Source organism: Asterias rubens, chromosome 8 (assembly GCF_902459465.1).
Source record: "Asterias rubens chromosome 8, eAstRub1.3, whole genome shotgun sequence".
In the NCBI taxonomy this organism is placed as follows: domain Eukaryota; kingdom Metazoa; phylum Echinodermata; class Asteroidea; order Forcipulatida; family Asteriidae; genus Asterias; species Asterias rubens.
In genome coordinates, this window is record NC_047069.1 from 6,354,691 (window position 1) to 6,379,173 (window position 24,483).

Sequence of the window (24,483 nt, forward strand, 5' to 3'; positions counted from 1 at the left end):
TGCAAGGGGTTTTCTCCATTTGGGGGTTTCCTTCCACATCGAAAACTGAACATTCCTGCATAATTTCCTATTCACTCTATTCACAGCTCTTAGCCAATGATAGCCTTTAACACGGGCACATTTAATCAAATATGGCGGACGATGACGCTTAGTGCAATCCATCTATTGGTGCTTGCACTCTTAGCTCTGCATAAGAATACATAATGTTAGAGCAGATGGAAGCTTGCCCAGTGGGTAGAGGACAGTTTTTTTTTTTTTTTTACACAAGTATAGATGGGTTGCTATATTGGCCGCCATCTTTTATGTAAAACAGTTGAGAAGTATACGCTTGTTAGCACTACATAGGAATCTCAGCCATTGATAGCTCATAACGCGTGCACAATTCATCAAAGATGGTGGACAATGTCTTGCAATCCATCTATGGGTGTCCAACAAACTATTGATGGAATTTTGACTCTCCCAAAATGGTTAGAGCTAAAGATGGCGTAATAAGTTCATCTTCATATTTTACTTTTCTTATTTCATCTTGTAGGGTGAAGTCATCCGGGTATTTGATTCAACGAAACGACCTGAAGGAGCAGTGGTCATCCCTGAGAACCGATGATCACCGGAGATGTGCCAAGCTAGACGTTGACAGTAACGTATCATTCCCTGACTCCAATAACATCAAGTTCTAACATTCCTCTGAAAAACATATCTTCTAGGCAACCTTGTTTTTCTTTTATATTCTGAATTATAAGAAAAAAATACTTATCCATGTGTATTTAATTCCTTCCTTTATTTATGATAAATAACTTGTATATCTTGAGAAGATATTTTGGAGAGTAGAGACACAATTGACAGCCAGTGCAAATAGGTGCAAATAGTGCAGGTCAGAGGTTAAAGGTCATCTGATGATTTTATATAATATTATAAATATATCTTTCTTGAGACTTGCCCATCTGATTAGGGACCAATTTCATAAAGCTGTTAAGCAAATAATACTTCATAGCCAATTTTTTTGCTAAGCAAAAAAATGAGTGGAGCAATTTAAATTTCATGGAATTTTGGTTGGTAACCAGATTCTCTTAATCAAGAGTTGTCTGTGCTTAGCAAATGTGTATGCTTGCAGGCTTTATGAAATTGTGCTCTGAACTAACTATACAAACATGTGGTTTAAACAATGGTTTGGGTTTTTATATAACTAGACTCGTACCTTTGAGTTAAAATGCCACATAACATTTCACAAGGCGGAAATCACCTTCGCACAATACATGTCAACCATTTACATGATTTCACAGATTGACCTCTTGCACGAAGCACAATGCACCTCTGCATGATGTTCATCTACAATTTTTCTCGAGTACATTTTTTTGATTTGACTCCCAAAGTGGTGGAGAGGATATGTGCGTGTGCACTACTACCAGTGCTCATTCAGAAAGGACAGCAACTCTGAAAACCACTTCGCACTAATGGTGTCACTTTTGCTCAAAATTTATCGCTCATTTGAGGAGGACAATGCTGCACATTATCCAATACGATAAACCTTTTTAGAACAATTTTGATGAGGATGAAACTTTGGGCCCAATAATATTTAAATAATCGATGCCTATTTGTGTATGTCACAGAATATACTCACAAAGGTGAAATCTGAACCGAGTGTAATGGAAAAAACATTTGTTCTATATAACTTACACACAGATCCTAGTCATTTTTTCACAATAAACATGACCAAAAAAAAGACCTGGAAACTCTTAAAAACCTCTTCGAAACAATGTGGACGACTCCATGTAGTTACCAACCTTGTTCATCTCCCCCGTGACGCGACTTGGCGTCAATTGGATAAACAGGGTAGGGAATTATTGTTTTGGAAATGACTCTGCGAAGCGTCAGTGTGGAGTGGCAAAATAAAGGGTGATGTTTGGGTGTGGTTTGTAGGCCGTGGCCATTCGGACACAAAGGCAAAGTAAATATCACATGAAATATGACTGTACCTGATGTTAGTAGTGGTGAATTGTTATTTATGTTACTGTAAAAGAGTTTGTGTAAATGTTGACTAGAATATGATAATTGTAGACGAAATTATGTGGACTATGATATGTACAAAATTGAGACGAGATGGGTAGTTTTAAGGATCTTGTTATTTGGAGTGTCGGATTGCCTGCCTTTTGCTATAGTTGTATTTTCATTGTTGTGCATTGTAAAAATAGCTGTTAATCGATGGAATCAAACTTTGTAGCTAATTCCAAGTTTAAAATTTTCCAAAGAAAGTAAAATGTAATTAACATTATCAGATATTTCATGAAATTACTGGTTCATCGAATGATCTTTAGACGCTGATTTTATAGGGAGGACAAAATATGGATGTTTTAGTAGTATTTTATACTAGCCCCAAATCTCAGAGGAGGACACTCTTTGTTACAATCATTAGGTAATAATAGTAAAGTTACTGGACTTAGTTTGATATTGGGCATTCACATGTGTATGGTAGCCGATGTCACAAATCTCGAGTTGGGACGAGTAGCCCGTTGGGTAAGGTGACGGCAAATACGATATGGAAAGGTTTGCAGTAACACCATGAATGACTTTCTCTAATGAGTTTGGGTGGTTCTGAAAAGAACTGTTGGTTTCAACAAAATACATAAAGATGCGCTAACCTGTGCTATGTATATTTTATTTTGAAGTGCAATGTTTTGTTTTTTTAGCAAAGTCCACCGAGATTTTATTTAATAAATAAATAGAAAACACAAGATAATAGACTAAGTTAATAGCAAAATGTGCAACCTCTTTATGTATCAATCTTACAGATTTAGGTTTGTGTCAGGGTGAGCTTAACCTTAGCTTTCTTTGCATTCCATGCTAATTTTTTAAAGACCTGTTTGTCCCAAGATGGCGCCCTCTTCTACGGGTTTCTGCATTCTTACAATCAATCTATTTTTCAGTATTAATATTGTAGGAATTTTTGAAACTTTCCTTCGCCTTTTTATCTTTTAATTTCTAAAGTGCCTAGGTCTCTTTGCAGTTGATTGATAGGAAATTTGATCGATACATAATTAAGATATGTACGGTGCCGCTGCAATACTTAAAAGTGTTTAGGGTTGAAACCTTGAATTATGTAGTTTATATTTAACCCTATAGGTGGTGTTATTCGCTGTGTCCTTATTGCTGTGTCCTCATTTAGGGGAATGGGTTCCAAACGGGATACAAATTTTCCCAATGGGGTTAGTCATACAAGATATCTTTCTCACCCATTCATGTCTTTTCTTATCCTCAATTGGGATTTAATGGTCCCGAAGAGGATACAAGTATCATCCCATTTGGATAGTACGTATGATGACAGCCATGAACTGTAGTACAGTGTAATAATTTGCTTCCCTGTGTAGTGCCATTAACTGTGATTTAAATTATAGAAACAGTGTTAACTTTCAACTTACACGCAGTTAATATTCAAAATGAATAAATGTGGCAAACAGATCTCACAAAGTGAGTCCTCATTTTATTGTGTTCGCTTGATTTGTCATTGGTTTACTTTCCACAAAGATTTGAAACAGAAGGTGTGTGTATGGCTGTAACTTTGGAACAAAATTGTTATCGTGCAGCCATTTTTCTTTTCTATCAAGATCTGAACATTATACTTCACAAAGCCGGGTTCTAAACGACGGAAGGGAAGCACATTGACTGAATTGCTTTTATGAAATGATTAATGGGCATCTTGATATCAACCATCTTGATATCAACCACCAGAAACAAACCCAAACCTGACAGATGCAGACGAGAACTCCCAAACCAACTTGAAATGCCTGCTACAAACTCACAAATGTATGCCAACTCCCCAACCCCCTCCCCCTCGGACCATCAAGTCTTGGAACAATCTCCTGTCAGCCAATACTCAATCATGTTCAACAACATCTCAAGCTGCTAGCTGGTCTTCATAAAAAGCCTCTTCTTCATTAGTCAACCCTCGGCCACCCCCAGTTAAAAACCTTTCATGGAAGAATTTGTTTTACAAGAACAAAGATCAAAGTCTTGAAGTGGAAGGGGAACAAGATTCAGTATACATGAAACTATAGCAAACAGAACCAGGCAAAGATATATCAGTATAAGACGCCATTTGTCCCTGTTGGCTATCACAGCTTGCCCTATGGTCAGCACCACCTGCGTACCTGGAATTTATTTTACCTGGTGGGGTGCCACCAACTGGTATTTTTTTCAAAAGTTTCACATGTTATAAAACTTTCCACATTTCATTTCACCGAGTTCTACCTGAAAAAAATATTGCAATTAGAGAGGGTTTGTTGCCCATTTCTTTTACAAATATTTTAATTTATCACTACATGACTTTTTTGGCATGTAAAGTTGTTCAAACTGCGCCATTCCAAACTGATATGCTCAAAGTTTGAATCCCCAGATACATGTACAGGCTGAAAGACAAAATCAAAAAAGGCTTCCCTTGAGTCAACAGATCATGTGGCACATCACTCACTTTTTGAGGGAAAACAAAAACAAGTAAAAAGGAAAAACAAATTACACATTACAATCGTTTAGAACATTTGACCGACTCAGACAAACAGTTGCCATTGTAATAGCTGACCCCTAACAAAAAAAAAATAGGTGTTTGATAGCTTTAAAAAGTACAAAAGTATGATTGGGGTATTGTCCTGATCCACAAGAGGGGGCTATTTTATGGTAAATAAGTTTCTTTGTCTTGACAATGAGGGCGCTCTACTGTGAGAGTTTTTGCAATTTCTGGGGTTTTTTTCATTCACTTTCGACGCGCCGTTTGCGACGATCTTCACTCCTATAAAGTTTGTTTCCAAAAACAAACAAACAAACAAACAAACAAACAAACAAACAAACAAACAAACAAAATAACAAACAAACAAAACAAACAACCAGATAAACAATTATTATGCCTACGAATTATTATTATTTTTTTTCATAGTAAAGTCTAAGTTCAAAAAAGCCATCGAGCCATCATTCTAGACGCAAAAGAAGGAGTTACACTTTCTTATACTGTTACAAGAAAAAGAGTTTCGCAGTCATCTTAAAATTGATCTCAATTTTTGAATGATTATGCATTTATACAGTGGTCCTTTCATCCCAGTTTTCCAAATTTTTGCTGCAAAGGGCCATCACACTCAAGAAAGGCTCAGCTAGCTAGTTTCGAAACGTCAGGCCATAACTTTTTTTCTGCTTTAGTTGGGGTGAGTGGTTACTTTTTTTACCAGGATTTTTGTATATAATTAGGGACTAGACTAGCCCCAAATAATAATGGGACTGCCCCTTCCTCATCAGACCATGCTCAGCCCCTCCCCCAAGTGCTTAGGATAATGACGTCACCGGATAGGTAAACGAGGCACGATACGGTGGTTACCACATTGATGAACGGCTACAGTGCACATTTACTGGGCACCAGTGAGTATGGACCTGCCTGCCTCCCTTAGCATACGTATGTGTACACGCCAGTCTGTACTGTATGTCCGGATGATACATTGCACAACGTGTAAAAAATGGCTGGGTCGATTCTGGTCTGTGCACCGCCGCGCACTATCCCCAAAATTGTCCATGAATTACCCGGCACCAATCTATCGGTCTCGGCTGAGAAAGGATGGCGACATGTGCTTGAAGTAAAGACGATGTGGAACTTGAGGATGTGATATTTAACAGCTAAATGCATTCTTTGGAGCTCATAAACACGGTAAACACAATTGCGAAGGAGAGAAAACTGTAATTGACTAAGATTGGAGAGAAAATCATGCAGTTGTGAGGCGAATTTCGCCGATGAAGTTAGCAGTGCTAGCCGAGGTTTAGTAGAATTTCACCGTGCTGATTTACGCACATGTGTAGTGTAGCGCTGACCTCCGAATCTCCCCGTGAACTTTTACCAGCGCAGGTCGTCGTGTGTAAAACGCCTATACAAAATCGCACCATATTGGATGGAACTTTATCGTTTAAAGACACGTGTTTGATTGTTTAAAACAGAGCTGGGAGCCCACTTTTTTGACTAATTACGTCTTCCTATTTGTTTTTCGTCTAGTCAAGGCTCCACATTGCCGGAAAATCTCATCATTTTCTCGACGTGACTCTCCGCAGACGGCGAGGTTATCGTGTGGTGCCCGCACGCTGTGTGAGTGTGTGCTCGGCCGCACACGCTCTTTCGAGTTTCAACCTCAGGTTATTTTCTCTTGTCCAGAATTAAAACGTTTCACCATATTTGATTCTTGAATGATAGCTCGATGCTTCTTTGTTGATAGACACATTTACAATTTACATTTACAAGGAATAGAAAACATTAGAAAATCTGAAGTTAAAAAATCACCAATTGAAAACAATTTCAGGAAAATAGTGTATAAATGTAGCACCAGCAGCTTTCCCTGTGAGCACCAAATTTCATAAATATTGATGCTCGCATTATTCAAGACTATTGACAATTGTACTTCAATATAGAGTGAATATTTCTTAAATTGCTGTGTAACTGTAAGTCCTAGTTAATTAGGCTTCCTGGTTACCTCATTTGATTTTGGAAAAACACCTTTTAAAATAGGTATAAAGGAATTGAGTTTTCAAACATAGCCTTGCGCTGGAACTAATAAATCAGCATGGCAGCCGAGGTTGCCAAACAGCTGAGCTACAGCAGTGTAGTTCAGGATCAGAGTGACAGCAGCAAAGTCATGAGCACGGGTTCGCAAGTGAGCTCGATGCGACCCGAGCTCATCAACTCAACAGAATCCAAAGAAAACGTCAAACCAGTTGTTGCTGGGATGAACAACGCCGAGCAAAACACAACTGAAGAGCTCAACAGTGAATCTGCAAAGCAAGAATACGTTGAGGCTCCGCCCCCAAAGGTGAATCCCTGGCATCGAGCCGGCACAACTGCCACTCCAGCGAACCCGAAAGAGCAACACATTAAAGACAAACCCAAAACGACGCCACAAGAACCCAAAACTAAAAACGTAGGGTTAGCAAACAACACTCTGGTATCGAATGCAAAGAAGAGCACCAGTGAAGCAGTTGATAAGAAAACACCAGCGAAGCCCGAAAAGGAAGAGAAACCGGAGAAAAAATTCACCATACAAGAGGCTCTGCCCCCAAAGGTCAATGCTTGGACTAAAAACAAACCATTAGTTTCTACGGCTCCTCTGACTGCGGTTTTGCCAGCCCCTAAAACTGAGAAAACTGTTGAGAGTGAACCGGCTGCTGCTGCTGCTGCTGATGTTCCTGCTGTGTCAACGATACCCTCTGCACCTCCCGTTCCTCCAGTCAAGAGCTACGAGAAGGAAGCGAAACCTACAACGCCGACTGAGCCACAACCGCCAGTGGTGGCAGCCCCAAAACCAACACCATCAAAAGGTGAGTATATTTAACTAAGGATGATCAGAGCAAAACAACCATGCCTACAAAATGTTTGTATTGATAGACATTGAAGCGCAAGTAACGATTATTGCACCTGAAATCCATGATATTTTCTGAAAAGCACTGACGTCTCTCATTCACAGTCAACTTTGGTCAAGTCACAAGCTGTGCTCCAAAGTCAAGTGAAGTCGAGTCACAAGTCAAAATAAATCATTAATTTAAAATCTAGAGCTTGTTTATATACTAGAATATTTTCATGAAGGTAACCAATGAAATCAGTTGTGTATTTTTGTGACAGTTTCTTCAGTATTACATGTGGAAAAGTTTCCGTATGGCGCCACCACTTTTTCATTCGAAATAAAATAGTATAGTATCTAATTTACCTGATTGATATCCTTTTTGTAAAAATGAGTGAAAAAGTGGTGGCGCCATACGGAAAGTTATCCTTACATGTTATGTTCAAAACGCTATTAGGGACAGGAGTCCATTTTCATGATTGTACCAGCCAGCTCTCTCACCAGGATTTTTTTATAAGGGTGGGGAAATCATTGCAACAACGATTACAAACTGCTTGTGAAATTTCACAAGATACACTTGATTACCTCAAAAAAATTCAATCAAAAAAGACAATGAAGTACAATGTCAATGTAAGCGAGAAACACAGATGGTCAACTTTTCTACTTACCATGGTCCAACAAGTTCACTATTTTCTTTCTCATGTTGGGACAGTGCGATGTGTGCAGGTTCTTCAATGCAACCAAGCAATCCTGGTCCCCTTCATATCAGTGTAATTATCAACTACGAATCACAACCGAATATGGATGTAATTGGTGCCAACTTTAATGTCATGGACACCATTCGGGCAAATTCTTAATGGGAGACTTTTGGGACGCTTGGTGGCAGCAGACTTGCCAAGTAAAATCCATTGTTCTCGGTGTGTGCGCACGCTAAGAATAACTACATAAACAATGGAAATTTACCTGGTAAGTCTGATGCATGCCCAGCCCTGATACTTCACGTCGGCAACGACGGCAATTGCCGTCGTTGCCCCTACCGATTGCCGCAATGCCTTTCAAAAACCCAATTTTTCACGGCAATGATTGCCGTGCCCTTTTCTCATCATTGCCGCCGTGCCCTTCCTCCCGAAAACAAATTATATTCAACGTTGTCAAAGTTCGAAATAATATGCCAAAAAGTCCCGATGTCTGTGTAAATTTCACGCAACGAAATAGACCCCAATTTCACGCACGTAAGGCACAACAGCAGATTTCAGGCCTGTTGTTCGTTGTTCTTTGTGTGCGACAAAAAAATACTAGAAACATCGAACGCTAGAGGGCGTTTCGAAACAAAGCGATAGCGTGAGATTAAACGTCCTCTAGTGGTAAAATTACGCAAACCAACGCTAAACGCCTTGAGACAAAGACTCGACGTTTCTGTGCATGCTGGGAAAGTGGTTTTCCCCATGCTTGGTGTACCATCATGTACAGCATAGCCGTCGCGCACCGCATGCATTTATTCTGTCAACATCGTGTCAAAATGGAGCAGTTACGTGGGAATTTTAGCGTCTCTACGAAAAACTACACAACGTGCATGACCAATAGTAGGATTACGTATGAACAAAAATTATTTATTGTGTATTGTAAGTAGTTGTTCTTTATTTTGTTGAATTAGATGAATGCTTTCTTTTTTCATTGGGTAATAGTTAGAAAATGGAAAAATTGGAAGAACTATTTTTTACAGGCAACACTGAGGTTTTTTTTCAAACTGCCGTCGTGCCCTTCGCAACTTTTTATGATTGCCGTGATGCCCTTTCAAATTTTTGAAAATTGCCTTGGTGCCCTAAATTTTTACAAAAAGTCAAGGCAAAACTGCCGTGCCCCTTAAAAGCCGAAGTATCAGGGCTGCATGCCACCTAGCGTTCCAAAGTCTCCCATTGGTGAGCTAATCCAGTCAGACTGTTGTGCAAGGAAGTCATCAACAGACATGGTATTTTTATTTTTTTTCATAAAACATGGCATTTTTAAGGAGTTGTGGCAGTATTTTAGTGTGGTAGAGTAGCAGGGTGAGCTCATTTTCACGCCTGAGTAAGCCTTGCAAGATTTTTGGCCACTGGTCCCAGCTTTGGTCTTGATAGGCCCAAAGGTTTAGGCTTGACAATCTTGTATACTTTAGATGGTAGCTCTTTACGAGGAAATGGTTCCTTGTAAAGTGACCTTCGAGGACTCATTCACAAAATCTGGTGGAGTTGGCAGTCTAATGCAAGCCTGATACTTCGTGGCTCAGCAACATAGTACAATGTAGAGGCAAATTGCCTCATGGAGATAACAGAGGCAGTTGCCTTCATTCCCTGGATATTCGCTTGGTGCCAGTTGAAATGTTCCAGTAAAAATTTACCTTTCTCACATATGGGTGCCCTTTGGAAAAACTGCCTTGCTCATATGAGAAGGAAGTAATAATCCTGTACTTAAACACGTATCAGGCTTCCCCCCATGCACAAGCTGGCATTTCGGGCGTATGTGCTTGAATTGTGTGCAAATTCGCTCACATTTTGGCAGTTGGCACAATTTGATTTGTTAACATTATTTTGTGTTATGACTAACAGGCCTCGACCTCTACAGCGGCCACCAGTGGCCAGTGCCGCGATGCCCCAGCGAATTGCCATGAAGCCCTTTTAAAAATCATGTACCTTACGGCCACTTGGCCACTGCCCTTTTCCATTGATTCCATAACATTGTTTATTCGAAAATGTTATTTAATGTTAACATTGTGATCCATTTAATTTATATGGAGGTAAAATTCGGAATGTATGATCCCGCACACTAGTTTTCACAATGTTTTTCTGTGCAATAAAAAATGTGTCGAGAACGTGGCATGGTAACCATATCAAACGTAGTTGAGCTGTTTACTGCTAAAAACGCAGCACCAGACTACTCCAATGTATAAACTCGCTACAAGTCCCTACACTAAATTACGCATTTTCGCACTGATTTTGTCTATTGAGATCTGTATTTGTAGCGGATGGGGCGGGGGAGGCGCGCGGCCAGGGGCTGGATACAGTCTATGTTTTTCCCCTGGCTATTTCGCTGGTGTCCAAGGCTTGTACTGGATTAATGTTTGTGACCCACCACTACCAGTGATCTGCCTGCCTTGCGACTTTGTTTTTCATTGCCAACCACATGTTTGTGTACACAAAACAAGCGTGGAATTGTAAAACATCAAAATCGGATTGATGGAGGTAACGGCAGAGCCCTAATTTTGGAAATTATCATACTCCATCAAGTTTATTATTGACTAATCAGCATGTCATCCCACAAAAGATGCAAAAATAAGCAGGAAGGCGAAAGGGCTGGAGTGGCAGGAAAGTGCCAACTTTGGGAGCATTTTTTAATTAGTTGCGTTTGTTTACGTTTTTATAGTATTTATTTAGCGCAGTCTAGCGTGGCATAAACGTCGGCATGCACAATACAACTGACAAGTTTAGCTAAATGCTAGGCCAATTGCTAAGGGGTTGGGGGTTCATTTTTAATTTTCATAATCATATTTATATAAAAAAAATTAAAAAAAATTGTTAGTGGGTTGTTGGCGTGGGGTTGGTGGGGCTCATTTGTCTCGCAGAGTTGGGGTAGTGGTGAGCCAGAGACTAATTGATCTTTTTTTCCTTCAGATTAGCACGCAGGGAATAAGTTTTCTTAATATTTTTTTCAGTATGGTTTTTTCAAAAATTCTTTTTTCTGGAGCAATTATTTGTTTTCAGATGAGCAGAAGGGAGTTTAATTAAGGCGATGAATAAGGGGAGGGGGTAACATGGGGTAAGTTAATTACTGGGGTAATAGTTTGCAATTCGAGTGCTGCAAAAAAACTAAATAATTCAGAAACAAATATTTTTAAACTTTTATTCAATTTCAGTTGCACAGCATGTAAACAGCGACAATGAAGTAAATATGGCATGTATGGGTTGGAAAGTTGACCACCATCTTGAAATCAGTGAAAAGTATATTAACATAATCATCAACAAATAAAGGTTTGAAAATGGCCTTGGTGCCCCTTTCTTTTTTAGAGCATTTGAGGCCAAGTGGCCTTGCCCCTCTGAAGCTAAAGGTTGAGGCCTGGACTAATTTTACAAAAATCATCAAGATAAAATCGTTTTTAATGCTTTAGAGGCAGTTAAAACCAAGATAAATACTAAGTATAGAAACAGTGAAGACCTTGTTTCAACTCGGCATCGTTTGGTCAAAATTTCCAAAATTGGGTCAAGAAGAATGGCTAACAGTTTAAAAAATTTCTGGGGAGAAGCCAGTTCACATACATGTACCTCACCGTCCCTTTAAATTAACTAGGTGTAGTTTGCACTGGTGGGCCAATTACATACATTTGTATTGGTGTCTGTGCCAAGACCTCTTCGATAAAAATAGAACATGGGTCTGTGTGTGACACATGCAATCATGCATCCTGACCTAAACCCAGATCAAGACCAAGGAACTGACATGAGTCATGTTAATAATATTCTGGTTTTGAAAAAGGAGCCTCTCGTGTCCTGGGCCCAATTTCATAGAGCTGCTATAAGCACAAAAATTTGCTTAGCATGAAATTTCTTCCTTGATAAAAACAGGATTACCAACCAAATTTCCATTTGTTGGATATTGCTTGTTACTGTTATTCAGCTGTTAATTGCTTATCCTAAAAATCCATGGAAATTTGGTTGGAAATCCTGTTTTTATCAAGGAAGAAATTTCCTGGGTAGCAATTTTTTTGTGTAGCAGCTATGAAATTGGGTCCTGGGCTCAATTTCTCCTGCGCAAGCACAAAAACGGGTTACCAACCAAAATTTAAGTAAATTAACATTGTTGTGACTGGTTCCCTGCTCAAGATTTGCTTAGAAAAAATAATCGTCAAGCAAAATTTTTCTGCTAACAAAATTGCTTGACGTAAGCCCGGAATTCCCTGCTTCTGTAAGCAACAAGTAGAGCCATGATATTGGGCCAGATTCTGAGCTGATTATTGCATGATCCTCTATATTTTTTTCCATTGATTTGTGTCTGTACCTAATGAAGTCTGAAATGTGGAATTTCTGGGTAAGCTTGGGCGATATCGATTTATTTTATTCACGATATATTGCCGACAATATATCGCGATATTCGATATAATCGCCATTAATGAAATTTGACATCATCAGTCTTCAAACTCCCAGTGAAAGTTGTAGAAGAGACAGTCATAGTATAAGAGAGGTGTTCTAATGACCTATTCTTCTGGTTTTACTCCAAACCAATGGGGTGCAAGATGTCTCAGCTAGCAAATACATCGCGATATTTAATCGATATATCGCTGTATCGCAATATATATATATTTCGATTAAAACCAAATCCATCCGATATCGAAATCATGTCCAAATTAATATCGCGATGGTCCAAGATACTGCTTTGTCGCATCATAATCCAAGTGTAGTGTAACCCTAGTGGGTATAATATCTTTCCAGGCCTGTATGTTTTGTTTTTGATAGGGCAAGGACACCAATGCATTTTCTCCTTGGTAAAGGGCAACCTATGTGGGAAATTTGTACTTGAGCATTTCAAGAGCACCAAGGCAATTACCAGGGGGCATGGAGGCAATCACCTTTGTTGTCCCCATGAAGTATTAGGCCTGTCTTTCCATAATACTTTAAAACTAAGGGTTTGGTAAATAATTTGCTGGAGATTTAAAAACTGCGTGTCAAATTAATTCAGTTACAATGAACAATACAAGCTTAAAGTTACCTGACAGCCCTCATGCTGACAGACCTTTAACCTGGTATGGTTCACATGGTCACTCCCCACTTCAACAAACTTTAAAACAAATACAATTCAGGGAATGATTTTGTCCAGTAATTGTGCATAGTAAAATATTTGGACTGAACATTTTGTGTACACACTTAATGCTATAATGTTGAGTAGCAACTGATGATTTTTGAGTAGCAAATGATTGTGTGTAGCATTTTGATATTCTATAAAAAGGGGGATTGTCCACTTCATTTCATTACAGTGACTTCAACTTGCTTACCTTACAAACAATGTTAGTTTTAGACAACTGTTTTGATTAAGACCAGGGCACATGTTTATAGCTCCGCGTACCCTTATCAAAGAATCAGCGCTTATGGAAGCAGGGAATTCTGTGCTTATGGCAAGCGTATTTCACAGGTTAGCTGGGAATTTCTGCTTGTGTGTGTGCAGACTCAGCATTACAAGGGCTTGGTATTCTTTCCGCACACAGTCAACACAGAAATTTGCGAAAATGTTTTAACGCAGGTGCTGAATTCAGCAATAAGCTGAGCCATGAAATTTGGCCTACAATGTATGTACGTGTACCAGCATCATGTACATGTACATGTAGCTTGTGATAGTGAAGCTCCACTGCACATGCTGACTGAAAAGCACTTGTACATGAAGTGTGCATCCTTTGCGTTCAATACTTCATGTCATGGATGTGTATACACAGGATTTGTTTGCACAAAATGTGTAATGCTGGAGAGGCCGAGTGCAGTCAAAGTTCATTCATAATGTCTGGTTACTGGTTAGCTTATCAAAGACCAGAAATCCCAAAGAGCAAAGGTGTTTCTGCTAAGTAAACCAGCTGCCCCCCCCCCTCCCCCCCATTCACCATAGGACGGCTGAGTGACCAATTAAAAAAAATATGCATTGAAATTACATTTAAGTGTAATTTTCTTTCTTGCGAAACCAAAATGTCATAGTGACAGTTGTCTATAATTGAATGCATAAGTAAGGCCTAGATGCTTCATTTTTGAGAGGGCAAGGGCACCAAGGCATTTTGTCATCGGTAAAGGCAACCAATGGGGAATTTTAAATTTCTACTGCATTTCAAGGGCACCAAAGCAACGACCAGGTGGCATAGAGGCAATCGCCCTTGCCCTTTCAAAAGCAAAGCGTATAGGAATCGAATTGCAAAATGCCTTTGTGCAAAAAAAATGAAAGTGATGTGTATTCATAAATACCCCAGACAGTTTCGCTACTCCTATTGGTGGAGAGCGTGTCACGTGGGCGTGTTTAAACGGTTGATAATGACCAGTGTTTATAACCGGCTGGCTTGTCCGTGTCGGAGCGCAAGATTTTCACGCGGAACGCGCAATTCATAGCTATGTAACGGCGCGTAGTCCATTTCTAAGCGCGCGCGCCCAATCTTTTTCTAAGCGCGCGCGCATACACACATGAAAAACATATTTCAAACCTCTCGAATTTTCAACTGTCAAAGTGTCTGTAATTGTATTTTTTTAAATGTTTATTAATAAAAGGACATTTATGAATGGGATAAATAGGTAGTGACTCGTTCTTAAATGTCCGTTTAAAACCTTGCAGGATTGTTGCCATGTGATAAAGGCCCTCGTCTTTATCAAGACGAGGGCCTTTAGAATTTGTCAGCATCAGCTTCCTTTTTGTGTGTGAATTGGGCTCTTAATTGCAGGCCTGGAATTTCATCTTTGAAAGGGCAAGGCCAATTTCATTTTACAAGGGCACTTTCATTGGAAAAATCTCAAAGTCATTGGAAACTTTTGAGGGGGGCCAAGACCATGTGCAAAGGAGGTCGTGACCTCCGTGGCCTGCTTGTAATTTCACACTCCTGACGCATACATTAGAAAAGGAACTCTGCTTATGATGGCACGCCTCCAAATGTATGTAACCAACGATATCCACAGCAAGTGCTGCGGTGCCCCATGCATGGTTAAATTTTCTGGAGCGAAATTGCTTTGCCCCATGAAGAGTGATGTTAAGGGCCTGCGATGTCTAAAAGCCTAAACTGAACAAGTGTGTTTTCAGGTTAACTTTGAAGCTTTAGAGAGTGTCTTGTAGTCTGAGGTGCAGTGGAAGAGCATTCCAAAGAAAGCAAATGCGCTCTCACAAAATATCAAGACTGTAAATTCCTCTTTGAAGTGGCACTATGACTTGCCATTGAATCAGCAATTTGGGGCCGAAGAATCTCTTAATCGGAGGGTTTGAGGGTGTGTTTTTTTTCCACAAGAGGTTTTTCTTCAGGTAAAGTGGCCTACTACCACATGTACTACTCTACTACGTACTGCTACATGTACTACAAGAATCCAGTAGCAGTACAGCCGGGAGTCAATAAAACATTTTTGGTACTGTGCTTGTACAACTGGTGTACTTGTTTGTAGTAGTGTCTTCACTGTACTCTTTGGATTATTGAGTTATTATCCATTTTACATGGACTGCACGTACACCAGGTATAGGCTATTTTTCATTCATGAATAAATCCCCATGTGTTCAGTCGTATCATGGTTGAACGCAACGTGTACAATGGAGGCATGGGTCAGCGTACAACATGTATTGCTCAATCTGGGAATTATCACATGCTGTACTGTTATCTGTGTACAGTACATATGCACACACACATCTGTACTATTGTACTCACTATAGATTGGAATTTCGCATGCATAAATCATACTTTAGTCAAGTTATCAAACTGCTGCCCTGGGCCCAAATTATCAAGCTGCTTAGCAGAGAATGCTGCTTAGCAGAGAATACTGCTTAGCAAATTTCTTCACTAACCAAAATATGAGTGTAGAGCAGTCATAACAGCGTAAGGTTAACTGTATTTTGGCTAGACACAAGTTATTGCCTGGCAAGATTTTCTGTGCTTAGCAAGTTTTTGTGCTAATATGAAACTGGCAGTGGTTGGTGTGGTTATTATCCTTCACTGAGTTTTGTCACCATAGAATTAGAAAATGAAAAATTGAGTGTCATGGATCTTTTTTTTTTTTCAATTCAAATTTTTTAATCTACACATTTTAGTTCAAACATAGGTAGAGCTATGGAATTTAGAATCGGGCATGACGTTAAAACAACTAGCGTTATATTGTTTTTTACGGACATGTAAGTCTGGTTTCCATTTTTTTTTTACCCTTTGGAAAAATCGAAATCAGACAAAATAGTGATTACATAGCCTGAAACGTCTCTTCATAAATACCTCAGACAGTTTTGCTATGGGGGAGAGCACGTCACGTGGGTGTGTATAAACATTTGTTTATGACCGGTAAAAAGTGTTAATTCATGGGGGGATACGCGACCTTGCACTTGTTCTTATAAGACAGTTTCTTCATTCCTATTGGTCGAGAGCAATGGCTGAAACAGTTGTGCCACATCACGCGATGCGCGAGATGGGCACACCATTCCCTTATAAGGAGTTTTTTACTCGAGGGCGGCGGAGGGCAGATACCATTTCATAGCTAGAGGGGTGTTGTGTTCAAAGAAATAATTAAAAAATTAAAAATTTTGCATTTATTTTACTTTTTGACCAAAAAGTGATGATGTTTTTGACCGAAAAGGTACTTATGAATGTGAATCAAAGTGTGTTTAATCGGTTTTCAACTAGTGGTTTAAACCCGCCGAGGCGTGGTTCTTGATAATTTACCTTGACTTCGTCTTGGTAACATTATCAAGAACCAGGCCTCGTTGATATCAAACCACTAGTTGAAAACCTCTTCACCACACATTGATTCCCTCATTAAAAAGCCTCTACCTTGTGTATAATGTAGGTCAGCCTTTGTTATCAATAAAATATTCTTACTTTTTTCCAAGGACCAAATGTCATGCCTTTTTAGAATGTAGCAACTTTGATCATGTACCCTGTATCCAGAATGCTGATTCTAATGATATTGAAAAGACTAATTTGTCTGTAATGCCTTGCTGATCTCAACAAATTAAGAAGCGTATTTCCAAAAAAAATTCTTGTTGATAATAGCACTGGCCTTCTAAGCCTGTACGTTTATGGTGATTTTTGTAAATGTGTAACTGTTTCTGAAACGGTCGGTTACATGTAACCATTCTTGCTACAGTGAAGGTTACTTTTCCCAGGTGGCCCTGGGTCACCCAAGCTTGCTTTTGCCACGGTGCCTTGGGTACAACTAAAAACAAAAAAAATGTGAATTTCTACACAGAAGTGACCTTTACCAGGAACAACTGTCTTGTTTTTCAGGGCCAAGTTGAAGGTCCTCCCCATAGTATTTCCTTGCTAGCCATTCAGAACATAATTAGAAGGAAATATAAAATGAATCACAAATATGATTTATACTGAACATAATTATCCAGTTATTAGGTCTGGGTAGTTATTTGTGTACCCTGCTTTGCATATTTTATAAGTAGGATAAATTGTACATACTGTATATTTGTGTATAAAGTTCAGACAGCTCTTGTACACTAAATTGACCTTTATATCATTGCACATCAATAACTCTAAATACACTGTAGTTTGTGTTGTGCACACGGACTGCTATCATTGTGTTGACAATTTTCATGTACTTGGTACTGTGGGCGTCTGAAAATACAAAGTTGGAATTTTTGCTAATCACTTGGATTTCAGAACAAATTGGTCAGCCTTGGGTATGAGTTACAAAATGTGTACATGGAATTGGTCTTTGATTGATCAGATGCTATGTCACTGCATACTGCTCTGTACTGTGGATATCTGTGTTCAATCATGTCTTGGTTCTTCCAATGCACTAACTAGAGTATCAAGCCGATATGCGCACAATTTGAGTAAGCTTGGGCGATATCACGATATTATCGAATATCGCGATATTAATTTGGAAACGATTTCGATATCGGATGGATTTGGTTTGAATCGAAATATCGATATATCGCGATATCTTGCAATAATCACGATAATCGCGATATATCGCAATATCGATTAAATATCGCGATGTATTTGCTAGCTGAGACATCTTGCACCCCATAGGTTTGGAGTAAAAGTAGAAGAATAGGTCATTAGAACACCTCTCTTAAGCTATGATTGTCTCTTCTACAACTTTCACTTGGAGTTTGAAGACTGATGATGTCAAATTTCATTAATCGCGATTATATCGAATATCGCGATATATTGTCGGCGATATATCGTGAATAAAATAAATCGATATCGCCCAAGCTTAAATTTGAGGCCTGTAGCATAGATTCAACCAAACTAGGAAGTTATTTTTTGGGCAGCCACGCATCACAAAGCACAGCAATTTGAAGCTTTTTATATAAAAAAATATATGTGGGGATACCAGCACAGATAGTTTTGTTAAAGAGTTGACCTGAGAACGTGGTGTGTTTAATACAAATTTTCCGAAGCTACGTGCAGTAAAATAGCTTTATTGAGGGCGGAGATACTGGCTGTTGTCATTTGAAACACATTTATAATTTGAATGTGTAGTTATGAATTAAAAATTTTTTATCATGGACATCGTAATTTGTTTTAAAAAAATAGGCTGAAAGAATGAAATTGGTTACAAGGCAACAAGTAATAACTGATGCCACTAGTGTCATAGCCCCGTCACAGTGTGATAGATAGTACAAAGAAAATACTGTTGGAAATGTTTTCTTATTTGTCCTTTTTGTTTCTTCTTGAGTTACAGAAGAGCCGGTTAGTTTCCCTAAAGCGACAGTCGTCAAAGCTTCAAATGACAAGAACACTGTGGTAAGTGCATCAAACATAAGGATGGAGGAATGATCCTCAACTGAAAAAGGATGATCGTTCACCCCCCAAAAAGATGACCTTCTTCCATTAACATAAAAAGGTCAAAGTATAGCTTATGTCTGGATAGACAGTTTTCCAAAGTAGGGTGTTAACATTGTATACCAATTTCTAAAAAGAAAACAAAATGTCTTTGTCATGTTGTTTCTGGTGACATTTTTACTGATCAAATTTGATGGAAGAAATTACCAATAATAGCAATGTCTTGGCCTATTGGATTTGGATTTGGATATATATTTTCAACGCTCTTATTAGAGCCAAACAAGAAGAAAGAAGACAATGAAGAAATTTCAGTGTTAGATGTTGGAGAAAAACCCAAGAGATTTATTGCAGGGAAAACCCACGCAGTCAGGTAGGGACTGAAAACCCAATCTACATAAAGCCCCCTGTGGGATTTGAGGTGGGGTCCCAGAGGTGAAAGGGGTTCTTGTGGTGATTATCTTTGAGTACCTTGTTTGGTAGATAAGGGCGCTATATGAGACTTTGATACTATTATTATAATTATTATTATTATTATTATTATTATTATTATTATTAAACCATGGTAAGTTACTTCTGTCACTTGGAAATGAAACATTATCACTCACACCTCCCGCCCCTCAAAAGAAAATAGCAAGGGACGGTTGTAACAAAGATTGTTAATAGAGTTAGGCAATTTCTGCAGATTTAAGAAGAGTTTATGATACTTGCATTTCCTAAATTTGTCTCCTTTTTTCTTGATGCAGGCGAGTGACTTCAATGACCTTACCAGTTGGCCATCCTTAGGAGGCGGCCCCAAGATTAAGAAAGAGGTCAGTCCTACATAAAAGGGTGCTTCTAGAAAATTCTTTTAAAAACTGTTTTGTTTTGTGCTGATTGTTTTGTAGTTGATATATCGATGAATGGCTAAAAATATGTGTCTTGTCATTTATTTTTGAATTAAAGGGCAACCGTATTAACCATTTGGTAAGCATAAATATTCATGAAATCAAAATTTTGAAGTGAAACAAAGGGTAAACCAATAAAATAAAAATAAAATAGAAAAAACACAATCGAGATTTTGCATCTTTTTTTCCCCAATTTTGTTAAGGCCTGATGATGATTAGGTACCAATCAAGAACTTGCTCTGTGGCGGTGAAGTTATAATGAGATGTCCCCTCGATCCACTGAGCAAAAGTACATTGAGTAGTCCCTGCCGATTTCTTCCCTACCCCCCACCCCAATGATACCTGCAATGCCTCAAAACCTGTACGAAACTTTAATAGAAACTTGACTTCCTATTTGTTTGCAGGCGCCACCGTCTCCCAGAGTAAAAGAGCCCGTCAAGGAAAAGGTAGAAGCACCTGCTAAGGAGGTCCCTCCTGTGAAGAAAGAGCCCTCGCCTGCCAAGAAAGAAATGGCGCCCCCGCCGCCCAAAGGGCGAGACAACAAGAAATCTCCAGCTAGGGAGGTGCAAGTCCGTGCTCCCCGAGTGCACAGGGAGGATGCCAGGTCCCATGCGACGTCTTCCAAGGCGTCAGAGTCTCGCACTGCAGACAGGAGGGAGAAGGACAAGGACAAGGACAAGAAGAAAGGTGAGATTGGAGTTTGTTTGTTTGTCTGTTTGTTTGTTTGTTTGATTTTTCCAGTGACGGGAACTCGGCAAACTCTGGGTATAAACACCAAGCGGGCAACAGCCAATCTCTCTCATACAAACATTGGTTTAACGTCTACGTTTACAAACAGCCAAATCAAGAAATTGTGATTCATTAACTAGACTCACTAACTCACTCACTCTATCGCATAGACAGCTGGGGTCTGTCCCGCTGATCTCAAATGTCCACAGTTAGTGGCTAGGTTCCAGAGTCCTTGCTTGGTGGACCTAGTTGCTTGTTTCAAGATGTCCTTTGGCGGCCTCAAGATTTTGACCAACTGGTACCAGGGAGTTTCGCCTCTGCAGTTAATGGCCATGTTAAGTGCCTTCTTTATTGGGGTAATGTGGACGAAAAGACCCTCTCCGTGGTGTGAACTAGGCAACAGTATATAGGATTTGAGGCATTGCATGGTGAGGTATCAATATGTATTTGGTTTGCGTAACACCATGTGTGTATCTACTTGCCAGGTAGAGTTTGTTCTTAGAGAACCGTCTTGCTCAGGCAACAGTCTTTATTCTAATCAGTATCAGTGATAAATCAGCAGTTAGCTTGGTACTTGCTGGATTCACAACCCACATTTAGAACCTACAGCCCTGTTGTTGCAAAGCCTGCAGTATAACCACTGGACCACGGTAACCTGGGTTCATCTACACACATCCTCAATCCTAGTTTGTGTAATGTATCATCTAAGACAAGAATCAAGTATGGGAAAGTGTATCGGTTAACCAGTATGGTATTCCTGAAAATGATTCCTGCTCCCCAAAAGTGTTTTTTTTGGGGAACATCATTCTCGAAGGAACACTCTGATAGAACCCAGCTATCCTGTCGGCCATGAGCCACAGTCGATTATCGGCCATTGCATGCAGGAATCTTTCACTTGCCTTGTTGCATGGGAAACAATCGTCATTCAAAAGAACAGGGTCGGGATTTTGTGATTGCTATTAATAATTCTCCAGGAAAGAGCGAGTTTGACTTTTGATTCCAGCGACCATTGTCCCCGTCTTATTCTGGGTGCATGCATTGTGCAAAACGATGAGCCTCCAGAGGGAGTCAACATGTCCACCACTGTTGAACCCTTCCCGCACAGATTGTATTTGGCCTGTTATCACGTCAACCGACACACACACATGGACACGTTTCATTTTTGTGTTAATTCACATTCCTTTTGTTAAGGCGTCTTTATAAGCGTGCCTGCTTATATGTCAGTTGGCTTCAAAGTGGTTTGTTCAAGACTAGTTAGTGCTGGGCGAATAGTGAAATTTTGTTATTCGGATACCGCTGGCCAACTATCCGAAATTAACCGGATATTCGAATAGTTTTTTCGCCGCTAGAGGGCGCTATTAAAAAAAAAATGACCAGATCTAATTTAAAGATGGCGATTTGCTTTTTCTTGTGATCGTGATTGACTCTACGTGAAGGAAAACTTTTGTAATCTTTGAACAAAATACGTCGCAAATGTCATTGTTTTAACTCTTCTTCACGGAGGTGAGCATAGTTAAATACTTAATTTATGCTGTTTTATGCTGTCGTTATAGAAGTTTCATAAGGATTCAGACAAAACATTCATATCAGTTGTCACCCGACGTTCGCGGATATTCGGATATTAAAGAATATCCGGTTACTTGGTTGTAATTACAGAACTATCCGGTTTATAAATAGGTATTCGCGCCCTATGCGGATATCTGTGAAAAAAAAGGCATTCGCGGTTACGGATAGGAAAACCTATTCGCTATTAACCAGATATTCGAATAATTCGCCCAGGCCTATTCAAGACATGCAGCATGAAGTAGCCAGCACGGTTCCAACCGTGATTGTGGCAACTTCAGAACTTGAATACAACGCATGTGAATGCTCAGCACAATGCTTCTTTCTACACAAGGCTCTGCTTACTTTTATGGCTCTGCTTACTGTGGAATTCTGTGCTTACATCCCATAGAGTTATGTGCTTCACAGGGATCGTAAGCACAGAATTCCGCGGTAATGTGAGCCGACTGAATGCCTTTACATGCCTGATTGTGAAACTGATTATTGCCAAACATGGACCCAATTTTATAGAGCTGCATAAGCAGACAGTTTTGCGCTTAGCAAAAATTTGCAGTATACCAGTCACAAATTGTTTATGCGACATGGTAATTTGGCTGGGAACCTTGTTGTGGTAAGCGTCGTTGAACAGCCTTTTCAAACTAAATTGGTCAGTGATAATCTTAATCTTGCCTTTCTTCCAATGGCCCTCAGACAAAGGGGTTTATGAATAATATGCAAAGTGGCTCTCGACAAAGGGCTTCATAAACATGCAAATAGAAGAGATAAAATGGTGGCGACTGGTCACCAGATGATGAAGGATTTTGATGGACAATGTGGAAAGTTTAAGAATAACTTACTAGTCAAAATGTCATGGATTTGTAAACTGTTTTGTTCTTTCGTGTCTGTCTTTGTGACAGAAATTGATAGCCTAGTTCATTGCGCTTCCAGTAACACTCACAGTTATCCATCTTGTCAGTAATTTTATTGGTGATAAAGTCATAAGTAAAGTGGTGTGCATGTGTAAGATATACAGTCCTGGGTGTCATTATGGGAACAAAACCATATGGCGAGTTAGCACCAGCGCTAATAAGCATTTAGTATCTCTACTTATTTTCTGGCTGATAAGGGCTGGCCCCCAGAAATGTTGCAAATGTAGGGCTTCCTGTTTGGCGAAGCCTGCCATATTGTCATTTTGTTGTCGGTTGTAATTTGCAGGGGATATGACTGGAAACAAGACAATTACGTATCAAATTGGAAGACATGGTTTGATGTTAAAACCGCTCAAGTGTTTAATGACATGTGGCTTTTGCGTTGTCTGTCCACAATTGCGACTGAACACTTAAACAACGAGACCATACTTTTTGAATTGTGTGTATTGCGCAATGGGTTAAACGAGTGAAAAGGAACGACCTGGCCATGCTCTCTCGAGAGGGCGCTGTTGAAGTGAACATCCTCAGCTGATTTTTTCATTAAGATGGCAAATAGGACAATATATTAAGCCATTTTATATTGCTTATTAAATAGCAAATTGGACAATATCTTTTCATCCTGGAAATATGATCTTTTTCTCAAATTTTAATCTGGAGAATGTAATAAAACAAAATATTAAAAAAAAAAAAAAAAAAAAACAGCTCCAAGTGCTTCAAAAACCAGACCTGGAATACCATGGAGTTCACAGGGGTTTGTGACGTCTGTTGCCCCTTGTCTTCGCCTTAGTGCCTCTTCAAAATTTTACCATAGACACTAACAGTCTTGACACTAAGACTATTCAATGGAAGTGCCCTTTGCATAATGGAAGTGGCCTTGCCCTCTCAAAGATGAAATTCCAGGCATGAAAATACCTGGAATCTGTCACCCTTCAATCTGTCACCCTGGCTATATGGACAACTGTTATTCATGGAAAAAATAGTTGTAGCTTGACCATCTGGCAGTTCAGGACAGCTTGGCATGTCGGTGACGCCACATTGTCACCGCTATGAATCAGGTTTTTGAACTGAAGTAATTGGTGCCCCATGAAAATAAAGAGTTCATGCTGCCACCATATTGGTCCTGTTCCCTGTATCCAGTAACTGTTACGGATGCTAATATGCATGGTACAAAAAAAGGACTAGACTATTTCTCCTTCCAGCCTCAGTTTGGTTATATTGAGTTGAATGGGAGAAAAATCAATAACGCCGCTACACTTTGGTAAAGGTCTATTATGGAGCATAGTCCAACTTGTCTAACGTTCAATTTGTTGAACTAATTTTGAGCATATAATTCTTGGTACAAAATGTTGTTTCCCATGAAATTAATTTTTAAAGGGACTCACAAAAAAAAAAAACACCTGTATTGCATAGGCCCTTTAGTCATACAGGTATGAATTATTTTAGCATAATTCAGTCACTGGTGCTGAAATCATCCACCACGTGTGCTCTGTGCACTGTACACTGTACACGTAATCGGTACACTTTGCACTGAGCCACACACATTGGACGCCCACTGCACATGTGTACTTGAAGAG

General features: G+C 39.5%; 2 protein-coding genes across 3 annotated transcripts in view; both read left to right on the top strand.

The window, feature by feature from the left end:
• LOC117293271 (probable phospholipid-transporting ATPase IA) overlaps positions 1-3,473 on the top strand; it is a 60,134-nt gene extending 56,661 nt beyond the window's left edge. For both annotated transcript variants that reach the window (XM_033775504.1, XM_033775503.1), the window contains one exon: positions 533-3,473. In XM_033775504.1, the coding sequence (XP_033631395.1) occupies positions 533-604 (72 nt within the window). In that variant the 3' untranslated portion in view covers positions 605-3,473. The remainder of the gene's footprint in view (positions 1-532) is intronic.
• Positions 3,474-5,444: 1,971 nt separating this feature from the next.
• LOC117293200 (la-related protein 1B-like) overlaps positions 5,445-24,483 on the top strand; it is a 44,290-nt gene continuing 25,251 nt past the window's right edge. Inside the window, exons 1-4 of the mRNA XM_033775421.1 lie at positions 5,445-7,329; positions 18,725-18,786; positions 19,569-19,634; positions 20,114-20,396. Of these exons, the coding sequence (XP_033631312.1) occupies positions 6,579-7,329; positions 18,725-18,786; positions 19,569-19,634; positions 20,114-20,396 (1,162 nt within the window). The 5' untranslated portion in view covers positions 5,445-6,578. The remainder of the gene's footprint in view (positions 7,330-18,724; positions 18,787-19,568; positions 19,635-20,113; positions 20,397-24,483) is intronic.